Genomic DNA, 15,736 nt, shown 5'->3' with positions numbered 1-15,736 from the left:
TGCCATATCCATCTAGAATTAAAACAATTTGAATTTCTAATTTGGGGACAAGTTGCTATCGGTTCATTCTTCCCTTCTTAAAGTGTAACTAATAAGATAGAAGTTACAATTGCCACAATCTTATTTTCCAATTGAAGAAAAGCTAAACTATAATCCATTCTTCTCAATTATGCTACTAAACCTTTCTGTGGGTAGTTCCCTGAGCTCTCAGCTATTGAAATCATAGCATTATAAAGTCTAAAGAACATCTCATTTAGCTTTGATATTTATGCTTATAAATTTACAAACTGCCCTGTATGAAGAAACGCTTATGCCACATACAATTTTTATCCAAATATTTTTTAAAAATTATAATAGCTTTGGTCAGTTCTCATTTTACTTACATAAACAAGTCACACTGAAAGTAGAAGTGATGGAAAATGTAATCCTCCTGGCTTGTATTACCAAAACTGTCAGTGAACACTAGGTTTGAAAATAGCCTATTTTAAAAGGAAGGAGTTAGCATGGAACCTAATTTTTCTTATGAAAGGCATGTATGAAATGAAGGAGTAAAAAAACTATCATGATGTTACTATGCTTGACCTTGGCAGTTACCACGAACAAGATGTAATTAAATTCACTGTTATAACGTATGAAACTAGGGCAACCACAGAGGAATAGAAGATCTTAAATGCCATGGACAGTGGCATAATGAGCTTGTTAATTCACATTCCCCTCTTCCAGCAAAAGGTCTCAGAAATCCACTGGTTTTCCCAAAGTGAAAAATGGTAGATACTGCATCTGGATATTTCCATTGTTAAACACTGTATTTTGCCATGACACGGCGAAGCCTTTGTTGTGCATGAACAGTAAACTATAAGGAAGCAGCTTAGTTAGAAATTGAGCAAATATGGAGTAATTCATGCTATAGTCAATGGTAAATGTAACGGTCATATTTCTCTGGATTTTAAACAGTTCTTATGTTTCTTGCCCAAGAAAACATTGTCAGAAGTGTGCTTCACGGTTCTTAATAAATTATGTCATGATTGAGGAAAGGGATGGATCTGAATTTCACCATTTAGGTGATTGAAATGGGACAAGAGTGCTAAGAAGATTCGTTATTTCCCCCCACCCCCCAACACTTTTCGTGACCACCTTTTTTAGTAATCAAATATTCTTCCAATTATCATTTTAAAAAAAACAATAGCTGCTTGTCACATTGCATTAGAATTTGTTTTTTTTTGCTTTCGCATATTAATTTTGGTTTGTTGAATAAGCTAAAAACTGATTTTATTCATGTATAGTACTATTCCGTACATCGTGGCACACAAGCCACCAAGATTAGGTTCAGGATGCAGATATTTTAAATAAGTCTTATGGATCATAATAAAGCCCTACATGGCATCGGACCTGGGTACCTGAGAGACCGCCTCCTGCCGATTACCTCTCTCAGACCAATTAGATCGCACAGGTTGGGTCTCCTCCGGATTCCATCTGCCAGCCAATGTCGGCTGGCGACTCCCCGGGGGAGGGCCTTCTCTGTTGCAGCTCCGGCCCTCTGGAACGAGCTCCCTGTTGAGATCCGGACCCTTACTACCCTCCCGGCCTTCCGCAAAGCCACCAAGTCCTGGCTGTTCCAGCAGGCTGGGGGAGCTGAGAAGCATCTACCCCCACAGAAATTGTGAATGTTGGTTTTGTTTTTAATATGTTGTCTTTGTCTCGTTCCCCCCTTTCCCTTGTCTTTTGTGAGCCGCCTGGAGTCCTCCGGGAGTGGGCGGCATACAAGACAAATAAATAAATAAATAATAAATCAATCAATGTTTCAGTCCTGCATCTGCTGTGGGGTGGGGTACAGAGCAGATTAAGTGAGGGAATGAGGGGCAATTTGTTTTGCTAATCTTAATGTGTCTTTCTCATGGGCAGGGAAATGTCCTAGGAATAGACAAATGGACACTTGAAAAGCAATGGGATGGGGGGGGGAGGCCTGAAAAAGCTCAGTTATGTGACCCGAAGCTTCTTTGAACAGCTTTATTTCAATCATTTGTTTAAGAGCTTTCTGTGAAAAAGTCAGAAAAATAAATCATGAAGCAGCCTTATAAACTAAGTAGGGTTATTATGCACACATCATGTAATGCAACTTTCTTCCATTGTCCCTTTTCTGCAGTGTTATGATATCTTTAAAAAAAGATAGGAACATCATTTTATATCTTTGGATGGCATTAATAAACTACACTAGTCGGATATAGTTCCTTTGTTGCAAGTTGTGCAGCATACAATTTTTATTATAATTATCATTCTGAGATCAGAATGTAGGTATTTATACTTCTCTTTAGCTTTCACTGTCCTGAACTGTTTTTATACTTTTTTTTGTTTTACAGTTTCCTCCTGGTGTTTGGTTGCTTGATTTTGTCAGTATTTTCTACTATTCCTGAACATACGTGGCTTGCCGCTAGTTGCCTCTTCATTCTGGTAAGTAAAATTTATAAATCCATGTAAATATTCTGCATCATATACAATATATGCACGCATCTCATTGACAATTCCATTCTGTTCATGCCTAGAAAGAAGTCATGCTTCCAGTAAATGGATGTAAGGTTGTGAATTGAATCTCTCTTTTTTTAAATGTATTATTGTAAATGGGCTATATGTATACAAGTAAGCCTGTGCAATTTATGCAACCCAAATGGAACAGCAATCACAAATGAAAATTCTCTTCAATAAAAAATATTTGGGACCTCTATAAATTTACAGCAATAGCACCTAGACTTATATACCACTTCACCAGTGGTAATTTGTCGAACCTACTCTGTGGGTGTGGCCTCCTTTGTGGGAGTGGCTTGCCGGCCATGTGACCTGGTGGGAGTGGCTTGCTAGCCATGTGTTTTCTTCCCCCCCCCTCTCTCTTTCCTTCCTTTTGTCTCCGTGTCCCTTTTTCCTTTTTTTCTTTCATCTCTCTCACTTTTCTTTCTTTTTTTCTTTATTTATTTCTTCCTTTCTTTTTCTTTCTCTTTCTCTTTCTCTGTGTGAGTCTGTGTCTGTGTCTGTGTCTGTGTCTGTGTGTGTGTGTGTGTGTGAGAGTGAGTGGTGGGTTTCAAAAAAATTTGCAACCCCTTCTATAGATGTGGCCTGATTTCTGGGTCCACTGGTGGAACCTCTTCTAACCGGTTCGGTAGATTTGATGAACCAGTTCTACCAAACTGGTGCGAACTGGTAGGAACCCACCTCTGCACTTCACAGCCCTTTTACAGTCCTCTCTAACCAGTCATACTATTGCTCCCAACAATCTGGAAGGATGGAGTCTATTTCCCCCATCCTTGGAAGGATGGAATCAACCTTGAGCCTGGTGAGATTTAAACTAACAAACCTTTGGCGACCAAATGATAATCCAAAGGAGAATGAAATTCTGTTCTGTTCCAATGTTGTTTAAAAAAATGGTAGGGTTTCATTGCTGCATAACCGATAAAGGAAAATCTAGAGAAATTTTGATTAAAAGACTTGTCTGTGTTGGAATTCAGTCTCTAAAGTTCTCTAAAATCCAAAGATCTGCTCAATTAAATTCTCTGATATATTTTCTGATAAATTGTCCTATTCGTACAAACACTGTGTGAGTGGCATCAAATAAATGAAATATGATATTGATACAGCCTTTAAACTGAAGATTAAGTCCAAGAGTAAATAGTTAAAATAGCAGCTTGAGAAGAGTTGGGTCAGATAATCAGAAATAACTGATTTTATATCCCACCCTTGCAACAGTCAGCATCCAAAGACTTCTGCTCATAAACAGAATCAATTCCCACTTCCTGACTCCTAACTTGTTCCTAGTTGTTCCTCCAAAGCAAATTTGAAAAATGCAGGGAAATGTAATGCTGTCTGATAAAAAATATTTAAATTGGAAGCGACGTTCATTGAACAAGTTGAACACTTCAGCTATTCCAGATGTTCACTGAAATCTGAACTTTGAACACTAGTCATGCCCAGTTGAGCTACACAATGACTATTTACAAAGATAGGGAGTAGGGATATCCATCCAAGTATGAACTGTAATTTTATTAAGAATGCTGTAAGAAATTGTAAGAAATTGTATCTTGACACTGGATTCTTCGCATTAAGATGCATATCCAGGTCATGCGTATATTTCTGCTCTAAGAAATTCACATAAATAACTCTCCTTCTTGTATAAGTATCTTTCCTCCTCATTTGAGAATCATTTTAATGTATTTACATTTTTAATATTCAACTTCTACTGTCAAGAATATTTTATTCATATTTTGGGCAACAGCTTTAGAAGTACTGATATAATCCTTGTTATTTTTTGTATACTATACCAAAGTAATCAAATAGCTGAAATCATTCCTAAGGTGAATTGAGACCAATGAGTATGAACCTAAGTAATAAAAAAAAACATTTGATTTTTTTATATTATTGTTGTATTAGCCTTTTATCTTTAAACTAATAGAACTGTGTTTTCCACCCTGATATATTATAAGCAGGCGAAATAAATAAATAAAATACGGGTTCTTAACAAAAAAAATGATAAAACAGCACAAAAGTATGATATTTCTTGTATTAATATTTATGTATTATTGCAAGAGATCAGTTAACAAAGTTAAAAGAAATGGGTGGATAGACAGAAGTATAAAGTTTTGAAACAGATTTCTGAATACTGAAAAAATAAACATAGAAATGGCAAGAGATGGGGAAGAGCAGCAGGCCAAATACAAAAAGCTCTCACACGCCCTATCCATGTTTAAAATACAAAATACAAAAATCTTTGCAACCATTTTCAGAATGTATGTGATATCACATTCAAATTTTGTCTGAAACTTTCATTGGTTGCATTATAGTAAGGAGACCATTCATATTTTGAGAAATGCCACAATTCTGCATAGCATTTTGCACGCATGCGTACTAGTGTCTGTGTGATGCTCCAGCTGCTCCTGGATGATCGCGCAGGCGCTGTATGCGTCCTGCGCATGCGTAGAAGCGCAGAACTCGTCAAAACCGGGTAAGGACCACGGGCGGGCGGGCATGCCCTTCGCCGTTCCCGGAAGTTATTTACTTCCGGGTTCGGTGACCAACCGGTTCGCAGGGACCGCCGCGAACCGGTTGAAACCCACCCCTGCTACGGCTTTTAAAAGAACAAAGTGTACAAAAATCTCCTTCGGACATTATCATGACAGTAGGTATGACTTCTTCTTTTTCCCTGGGTGATACCTCATGATATAAGAGCCAGTTTGGCAAACCTATCAGTAGTAGAAGCGGTTGCTTACTAAGAGGTACTATGTGCAATCCTGGATGAACAGGAAAAAATTATCTTACATGGCAGATACTATAACACCAAAAACATCCGTAGTGCCTCCATCATTTAGTCTCCTCCACCAAACCGCCTCCAGATTCCTGTAATTTTCCATTTTAGTCCCAGTAGGTTTAGTACAGTCTAATAATTTTCTATTCTTCCGATCAAGCGCATACTTTCTGGTTATTGTGGATACATGCAAATTATCGTCTCTCATATAATCGATCATATTCTCAAAAGCATAGAAAATCATTATTATTTTCTCCTTCCTGTTCCATATTGTTGAAGAAGATTCCCTCCTTTAATTTTCAGAAGTGCAGTTTGTTTTGCTAGATACTTCAAATAAATGAGACTTAAAAGCAGCTACAGCAACTTATTTGTCATAAATTAGAATATTCAAAGAGCTTCAGGAAATGCTAAGTTCTACAAAACAGTAAAAAAAAAAACCAGCCCTGGGAAACAGAGTAATTTGGAAGTGCTTCCTTATGCAATTCATCAAAGCAAGAAACAGTGCTGCAAGTATATTGTGCAAATTAAAAAACCTTGAAGTATGGGTTTGAGTAAGCTAAAATGTTTAGCCATATTTATACTTCTAGGCTTTTCACTTGGGAATATTACAATTGTAATATTTCTGAACAGATCTTCAGTGTTTAAGCATAGATGACAACTCAGTGGAATATGTATCTTGGTAGTAAGATGGAACAGTTTAAACTGGTTGAATACATGGAAGTAGTTTTTCAAGTAACGTGTTCCCATCTATGGAGATTAATAGGGTCAATGAATATGCCTAAGAAATACAGTACAAATTCTTGTGGTTGTTTTTTTTTTTTGAGGAATTAGGATGGCCAGGATGTCTTAAAAAATGACCCCATGAATTTTTACAATTTGATTATTGATAAGGATTGAAATATGGAAAGAAGAGATTGTTTTATTGAAATACTAAAAAAGTTAACTGAAAATTGTTTATAATATTCAGGAGTCATCGTTTATATATCCTTCCCTTTTTAAAATGTTCTTTCTTTTTTCACTCTTTGGGCTTTTGTTTTTCTCTTCTTTTTTATATTTTTTCTGAGTTTCTCTTAATCTTTTATCTTTGCACTTTTAACTTTCGTTTAAAAAATTATAAGCAATCCAAATGATAAGATTTAAAATGCTCAAGGACCATCCTTGCAGCATCTTGCAGTATCAGTGGTCAAATTGCTTTTGGAACCAAAAATGGATCTAAGAAGAGGACTAAAGAGTAATCCTTGCTTTGTGACATTTAGTGATCATTTGAAATGGTAATGGCACTAAGTTAGTGGTACTTACAGCCGGACCTTGAAGTTCCAGCCATTGCACAACTACAGTGGTCTTGTGATTGTGATCTGGAAATTTGATAACCAGCTCCAGTGGTGGGTTTCAAAAATTGTTCGAACCTACTCTGTGGGTGTGGCCTCCTTTGTGGGTATGGCTTGCCGCACTTGTGACCGGATATGAAGATGCCGATGACACTTGTCAGAACCACCTTAAATTACCTCACACACAGCACTGGCATGCATAAGAATATGATGTAAACTTGTTTTTTAAAAGGCATCTTTGGTTTGCGTTAAAACAACTTCAACACACGCAATGTTCTGATTGCACCACAAACGCAGTATCATCCTTACCTTTCACAGAGGCACTGAATTTTATAAATATGAGCATGATAGTGTAGAATAATCATATCCAAGGACCAGTAGTGGGTTTCAAAAAAAATTTGGAACCTCTTCTGTAGGTGTGGCCTGCTTTCCGGGTCCACTGGTGGAAACTCTTCTAACCGGTTCGGTAGATTTGATGAACCGGTTCTACCGAATAGGTGTGAACTGGTAGGAACCCACCTCTGACCAGCTCATACTTAGGATGGCTGAAAGGTTCTGCATTCACATGATCATCTTCTCTGCTGGCTTCCAACAAATAAAATAAATGGAAGAGACAGCAGGGAAGGCCATAAGTAACTCTGGTAAGTCTACCTTGTCAATCAGCAGTCATCCTGGCCCCACTGTGCTTGTGCCACACCTCACTGGTCACCTGTGCACCCTCCCCACCCAGCAGCACGAAATACTTTGCAGATGCTGCTGTAGCCACCTATGCATTCTCCCTCCCTTAGAAGCAACAACCCACAGGCCCAAAATTACTTATATACATTGCTGCAATTACCTGTGCACCCTTCCTCATCCAGTAGCAGGCATTTTCTGCCCAAAATTGCTTACTCAGGACTGCTGTGACCACCTGCATATTCACCCTCCCTGGTAGCAGCCACTTAATTGCCTGCCAGCCTGCGTACAAGCGTCCTGAGACTTGCAACTACCTGTCATCTTCCTCACTGTCTTTGGTTGTGGAAAGTTAGCAGGAAGTTGCAAGGAGGCTTCGCCTAATGACCTATGATCTTTGTTTAACATCAGTAAAAAGGACTGCCAGGATTGCTGTCTATAAGTACTGTGGTCAAGTGATATCACGTCTTATGACCACATCACTTAATGATGAAAATTCCAGTCCCAATTATCGCCGTTGACCGAGAACTGATTTGATGGTTCAGTTATTAGTAGAAATTATGGTTTTCATTTGTCTGTTCAGAGTCTTTGATTTTAAGAAATGTATTTCAATCTTTACAGTCAAAGCCTCTAGAACAGGATTCCATAGTGCTGGCTTCTTAGCCTCATGTGGTGAAGTATATAGAAATGAAAGAGATTTGTGTCGGATGCTCGCCTTTAGAAATGTTTCAGTGAAAAAAAAGGATCATATAGCCAGATATTTATCACTATCAAGGAATATCAGAAGAGCCTTAACACCTTGATATAACACCTTGTGAGACACACACACACACACACACACACACACATACACACACACCACAGTGGCACAGTCCATATTGGTCAGGTACAGTTGAAAATAATTGGTTTAATGCATCTGAATATTCATGCTAGGAGGATCCTATAATTGTACTTCAAGATAGAATGATTGGGAAGCTAGAAAAATACTATATAAACTATTCACTTTCATGTCCGGATGATACCATTACAGTACTACAATCAGTTTGGACAGTATTATGTTGTAGCTCCGTGATGGCGAACCTATCGCACACATGCCCGAAGTGGCATGCGTCGCCATGTAGCCTGGCGCGTGCGGTGTCGCCCGTTCCTCTTCTGGGTTTCTTGGGCACATGTGTGCGCAATGATCAGCTGGCCTTCGTGCATGCGGCAGTACCAGAATTAGGAAGAGCTGGTCCTCTGTTTTCCGGTGTGAGCATGCGCGCGGGTCAGCTGATCGCCGCATTTGCATGCATGACAGTAATCAGAAAACTAGCTGGTAAGCACGCATGTGTGTGCTGGAAACTGGAAGTTTATTTTCCGGCATGCACATCCTTCCTGGGCAACTTCCCTTCCAGATTGCGGCCCAGACAAGCACGGACATGCACTCCCTTTTCGGCAGTCAGTGTCAAAAAGGTTCGCCATCACTGTTCCAGCTGCTCCAAACGAATACACCCCCTTACCAAATAAGAAATACCTGTCCAGTCTCAGAATCTGACAGTGCTATTTATTTGTCTTGTAGATGTATGTGCAGATAGTCCTTGATTTTCAACAATTCATTTAGCAACCTTTTGAAGTTACAGTGGCAAAAAGAAAAAAAAAGTAACTTACAACCAGTCCTCACGCTTACAATTCTTGCGGCATCTCCATGGTCATGTGATCAAAATTTGGGCGCTTGGCAACCAGCACATATTTATAACAGTTGCAGCATCCAGGGGTCATATGATCATTGCGACCTTCCTAGCCGTCCTCTGGCAAACAAAGTCAATCAGGGCATTCAGATTCTCTTAACGACCATATGATTCACTCAGCAATTGCAGTAATTTACTTAACAAATGTGGCAACAAAAAAAAGGTCAAAAAATCTGGTGCCGCTCACTTCACAACCATATGCTTAGCAAGGAAATTCTGTTACAAATTGTGGTCATAAATCAAAGATTATCTAAATTCTAATCTTATGACGTGCCAGACTTTGGGACAAGAGCCATACTGAAATGAATTGATTTTGGGTACTTTGATTAAGATACCCAAAATTCTGAAGTCCCTGCACAAGAGTTCAGTTTTTCTGTAACTTCAGATAAGTGAAAATTCAGGCACCCTTTGGGGTGCCATTCCCACTGCTTTAAAGATGGCATTACATGTTTCTTTAATTGCACATTTGCTTTTTAAAATTAAGTTTTTAATAGGTATTACTTTGGTTGCTGAAAATAGGATTAAACTTTTGGGTTTCATGTGAAAAATGCCTGGGAAAGCTCCTATAATGATTTCATAATAGATGAGTATTTAGTCCCAAAGGTGCTTTTATTTTTCAAGAGACAACTGGACTACTGATTAATTGTTCTAATTGTCAGGAAATTTCTCCTCAGTTCTAAGTTGCTTCTCTCCTTGATTAGTTTTCTCCCATTGCTTCTTGTTCTACCCTCAGGTGCCTTGAAGAATAGTTTGACTCTGTCTTCTTTGTGGCAATCCCTGAGATATTGGAAGACTGTTGTCATGTCTCCCCTAGTCCTTCTTTTCATTAAATTAGACGTACCCAGTTCCTGCAACCGTTCTTCATATGTTTTAGTCTCCAGTCCCCTAATCATCTTTGTTGCTCTTCTCTGCACTCTTTCCAGAGTCTCCACATCTTTTTTACATTTTGGCAACCAAAACTGAATGCAGTATTCCAAGTGTGGCCTTACCAAGGCATTATAAAGTAGTATTAACACTTCACGTGATTTTGATTCTATCTTATGCTTTGATTAATAGTCAGTTAAATGCTGCATGGCTCATGTTTAAGAGAGCCTCTTTTCCTGTCTTCAACAAAGTGCTAATGGCAGCAACAATCCTAATAACCATTACTTTAGTCCTGGACCAGTGTTAGCTCTTCAAGGTAGGCCAAGTTAGGAAAACAAACTCCTCTAGAGTTTGTTCTAGATACTAGAACTATTATAGAACTCTAGAGTTCTAGATACTAGAACTATTATAAACATTGTCTATAATAATAGAATCCTGAAAGCCCAACAGTGTTTCTCTCTTCTATCTATCCACCCCGTTGTACCAAAGGGAGCTAAGGTAGAGTCAAATTTAAGTTTATTTCTCACGCTTTCCTGTTTTCCCAGACTGAGCTCATGTATGGCTAATGTCCTTCCCACATCTTTGCAAAGATCACCTTTGCATTGTCTACAGTCAAGGAGACACAGCAAACTAGATGCCGATGGAAAATTATGCTGCTTCCTCCAGACCACCCTCCTCGTTTCCTCTCTTGAGTTGCAAAGCTGTGTGCAATCCATCAGATGTGTGGCTTAGAAGTGGAGTCAGTGGAGGCTTACCTGCTGATGGAGACAGACTCTCAGAAGGTTCAACGATAGGGTTCACGAAACAGATTAAGCCATAATAGTGTTTTGCTTGATTTTGGCTTAGCAGTGTGTGAACTCAGCCAATCTTCCCTAACCTCCTGAGGAGGATCCATTAGCAGATGACTAAAGATATATATTAGACACAGACAGATGCATTTATCACGCTACAAATGAAAGATCCTAGCCAAAACAATGTCCCTCAAGTGTTGGTGTACATGTCCTCTTTGACCTCTTGGCAACAGCAACATTATTTGGAGGGTTAAGAAAATAGACTATATCTCTCCACCCTACCTTCATTTTTTTTGCCTATTCTGGCTCATGTCCTATGACAATTTAATATTCAGTTGTTTTTAAAAAAACATATCTTTCATATACCCTTGGATTCCTGTGTGGTAATAAAAAATGTGGTTTTGATTGCTTTCTATTCTGACAACCGTTCCCTCTTTTCTCCTCCTCCCGCTTTATTTTTTTCATATTGTCCCCAAATTTCAAGGATCCACTTTCCAAAGCACTTGGGTCTGTGTGTTTGTATGTGGGGGAGGGAGACGGGGGGGGGGAGCAACTATGAATCTTCACCAGGCCTACTCAGAAGAAAACATTACCATCAGTGGTGGGATTCAAAATTGTTTACTATGGATTCTGTGGGCGTGGCTTGGTGGTGTAGCGTGGCATGGCTTGGTGGGCATGGCTTGGTGGGCGTGGCAGGGGAAGGATACTGTAAAATCTCCATTCTCACCACACTCCAGGGGAAAGTTAGTTACTGCAAAAATCTCCATTCCCTTCCGATCGGCTGGGACTCGGAAGGCAGAGGTTTAGAGGTTTATTCAACTTGTATGCCGCCCTATTCCCAGGGGGAAGGGGCAACCATACAAAAGGAAAGAACAAAAACAAACAACAATACAAAAACAGTTTAAAAGGTCTCAACAAATACTCCAACTCGAGAGGGGATGGAACTCAGCAGCCCCAGGCCTGCTGGAACAGCCAGGTCTTAATGGCTATACGGAAAGCCTGAAAGGTGGTGAGGATCCGAATCTCCATGGGGAGATCGTTCCAGAGGGCCGGAGCAGCCACAGAGAAGGCCCTCCTCCGAGTGGTTGACAGCCAGCATTGGCCGGCAGATGGAATTTAGAGGAGACCTAGTCTGTGGGATCTAATGGGTCTTAGGGAGGTAATCAGCAGGAGGCGATCTCTCAAGTACCCAGGTCCAATAGAGAATAGATGGGGGTGGGACCAGTCAGAGGAGGTATTTACCAGTTCTCCAAACTATTCAAAATTTCCCCTACCAGTTCTCCAAAACTGGTCAGAATCTGCTGAATATCACCTCTGATTATGATGTTTCCAAATAAACATGCATTGTAATAAAGCCTTAGAAATTTAGTACAGGAGGGGAAATGGGTAGATAAGCATTACATCAGCAATATGAATTATTTCCAAATATTTTTTAAAGTATATGGGCCACCTTTTGCGGGCTTAGGCTGCATTCAAATTGTGTGGCACACCAAAGTTCAAGTGGTGAGGAGAAAATTGGACCCCACGGGGAAACTGGAGGAAACAAAAGACATCATATCAATTTGATCAACCAAATGGCCTTCTCTCCCCTCTTCCCACCCCAATCAACCCTACTTTGGAAATATGTGCTCATATTTTAAACATTGTGAAAATTACAGAGCATTATCTGCCTTGGACCACCCAACAACAGAAAGATTCCAGAACTATTATCATGAACTCTGATTTTTTTTTCCTTCTAAAACAGTGGCCTAAGGTTGCAAAAATCAAGAGGGGATTGTATTGAGAGTCAGCCCTCTTCACCATCTCTCCCCAACTTTATAGCCCATATCAGTGCTGGGGCCAATCTGCTTATGGAAGGTCATACACAGGACATGTTTATATTGGAGGAGGCAGAGTCAGAGAAGTTAGCTTTCACTGGTTTCATTAAACACATACATCTGAATTTACACAGGGGGTGTGAAAAGAAAAAGTTATAAGTTAAACAAGATAAGTATTATTTGCTTTAACCCTTTCTAATGTTTATTTTTGTATAGCCAATTAGCCTTCAATATCCATTTGATATTAGAAAATATATGAGTCTGGTTTTGATTCCCCCCCAAATACCTTTTCTTTTTTGCCAAGTAACAGGTAGGACCTCATGACCCAGTATGTATTCTGCAAATTATCCTAAGGTTAGGTTAACCTGGAGTTTTAATTATTGCTAATATTAATTAATGGGAAAATTCATTTCAATTTTAATGTTAAAATTACTAAAGGAATTTTATTGTTAAATCTACCAGACAAGCAAAACAATTTAATCCATCTGATTACTTTGAGTATACAAAAGAAAACATCAAGCGTAAAGAACAAACTAAATAGAATGAGTACTTTAATGTCTTATTAGTTTAAATAATATATTTAAACATATTCTTAAAGAGATGTGTTCTCTTAAATTTTGGTCTTTAATAGCAATTATCACATTAATTGCCACCAAAATTAAGAACTCTCTCTCTCTCTGTATGTTAATGTGTGCAATCCCAGAGCTTTCTTTAACAAGGCAGCTATGGTTTATTCATACGAAAAAGAACTACAGGAGCTTTAGAAATATTGTACTCTGTTCTGAAATCTGTAGTTGTTAATTATGTCTTAAGCAGGCAATTTGATTATTGGAATTATCTTAGGACAACTTCACTTGAATCCACAGAATTTGTGAACAGGAAAGCAAAAGGTAAGTTAGGAGAGAAAAATAGATTAGTGCTGAATATGAACATGCAATCATGTTGAAAATTTTCCATTTCACATTTTGTGGTTCATCATCTCAGGTTCAGAAGCAGATTTGTCCCAGAGCAGGGGTGAACGTGTCCATATTTGGCCAATGACTATGCCATGTCAGGCCAGAGAAGTCGGCAAACAAATAAAAAGCTTAATTTGGTTTGGCTGAAATCTAGATTTAACTAATATTAGATTACTTAAAACAATTGACAGGATTTCTCACATACATTTTAATGGTTCCCTAATTCCGTCCTGTTAAAGATTACAATTTTGTAGTAATTTCTAAATAAACGCTTCAGAACTCAGCACAAGTTAGTCACCTCTGTTCTGGAAAGCATTATGCAGTGCCCTCAGCTATGAGATGTTGGCTCAATTCCTATAAATTGCACCCACTCATGGTTTCTTTTAAGCCTTATTTTAAAAAAGATCAGTTGCCCTGGCTTTCTACATTGCATTAAGCCATGAGGAATATTTTAGGATGAGTAGGTTCACATATTGCGAGAAAACAAAATCTATCATTAGCATTACAGCTTAGCATTACAATATTAATCTCCTCAAGTCCTAATTCTCTTTCTCATGCAACTGTTTGATAATAAAGGCATATTGGCATGACACATAAAGCCATGATTGGCAGCCCTGTGTTAGTTTATTAAAACGAGAATTATCCTCAGATAATCAGGGGGACAAAAAAGCTTTCTTTAATTTCCTGTTACTCCTGGTACACTAGCAAACATTATCATCACAATTCCCAGTATTATGCATGACATCCTGCTTCCTCACATGACTGTACCAAAACCATTGATTACATCATTAAAAGTAACATGGCAGTCCCTTGCTATTTAATTCCAGTGTAAAAATAGGACAAGCTGAATATATTAATAGATAGTAGAAATACACCGAAGGGAGGAGTAGAGGGATAGAAGAAAGAGGGGTAGAGAGGGTGGGAGAGAGGATTGGAGGGAGGGTGAGAAGGAAGGGAGGGAGTGTATTGGGAGAGAGGTGTGGTAGAGGGGGAGGGGAAGTAGGGTAGAGGGGAATGATGGTGGGAAGACGGAAAGTTGGAGAGGGGCAAAAGAAAGGGTGTATGGAGGGTCGAAGAGGTACATTGGGTTTCTATTTTGGGGGGTATTATTGACAAGAGGAATGGCTGTGTTTATTGTTTAATGTTATATGACCCCGGTTCTGTACAGTATATGTGTGACTGTATGAAAATGAAAATGGAAAATAAAACACATTTACACAGAAAAAGTAACATGGCAGTTCTACAGAGGCAGTGTCGATATTTGAGTGAATAATTATTTCAGGCAGAATCACCAACAAAATACAATGGAATTCCCTAATGGTAAGAGAAAATTCTGTTTCCTTTACCTTCCCTTGCATATAATGCCATCCCAAATATTGAAAGCTCTTTAGAGCACGTCTCTTAAAGTATTTTGCTGCTTACACCAAATAGAGGCACTTTATGCCTGTTCTATTTCATGACTTCATTGGATAGAGTCCAATAGATTAAAAACTCCGACTTTTCAAATGGATTGGAGCAGAGCAAAGGAAAAACATTTGTAATTGTTGGCAAGATCATATTAGTGTGATCTTTGTTAGCAATAGCAATAGCACTTAGACTTATATACCACTTTACAGCCCTCTCTAAGCGGTTTACAGAGTCAGCATATTGCCCCCAACAATTTGGGTCCTCATTGATGCAACACACCAGCCCCCTAGCAAGTTTATTTGCATAGGCCCTTTTGTAATACTATACCTGTTTGGTGAACAAAGCTGGCAAATTCCATCAGCAAGACCCACGAGGATTTCAGAAAGATGTTTCTAATGCTAGTAGGTTAAAAACATAATTTTGAAAGGCGTAAAAGTAAATTCTCAAGGAGAATCCCCCACCTCTGGAAGGGTTCTGTTGCCTCAATTGGGACCAGCTAAGCTCCTTGTGGTTCTTCTCTATCTCTTACACAGGCCATAACAACTTGCAAGCCATAACTTTGGGATCAGGAGTTGCACAGTCGGCATGAAACATTAGACTAGAAGAATAGAATAAAAAGGGACCTTGGAGGTCTTCAAGTTCAACCCTCAGCTTAGTGAGGAAAACCTATACCATTTCAGACAAATAGTTGTCCAATTTCTTCTTAAAAACTTCCAGTGCTGGAGCATTCACAACTTCTGGAGGCAAGTCATTCCACTGATTACCGGTATATTAAACCAAGCACCATTGGTCATTTATTTGCAGGATTTTCTAAGTTTTGTTATCCATAAAGAAGCATCTGCACAACACCTTAAATTGAAGGCAAAAAAGGTGCATCAGGGTTTAGAATC

The 15,736-nt window shown here is 38.9% G+C and overlaps 1 protein-coding gene across 1 annotated transcript in view; it reads left to right on the top strand.

The window, feature by feature from the left end:
• Positions 1-15,736, top strand: part of KCNQ5 (potassium voltage-gated channel subfamily Q member 5) — a 337,074-nt gene that overhangs the window by 212,658 nt on the left and 108,680 nt on the right. The window contains exon 2 of the mRNA XM_087719161.1: positions 2,358-2,448. Coding sequence (XP_087575287.1) covers positions 2,358-2,448 — 91 coding nt within the window. The remainder of the gene's footprint in view (positions 1-2,357; positions 2,449-15,736) is intronic.

The sequence above is a fragment of the Thamnophis sirtalis genome, unplaced genomic scaffold (assembly GCF_051295495.1).
Source record: "Thamnophis sirtalis isolate CommonGarterSnake01/CBP01778 unplaced genomic scaffold, rThaSir2_p1.2 scaffold_6, whole genome shotgun sequence".
In the NCBI taxonomy this organism is placed as follows: domain Eukaryota; kingdom Metazoa; phylum Chordata; class Lepidosauria; order Squamata; family Natricidae; genus Thamnophis; species Thamnophis sirtalis.
The sequence above is the reverse complement of the archived record's forward strand: the minus strand, read 5'-3'. Positions and strand labels throughout refer to the sequence as shown.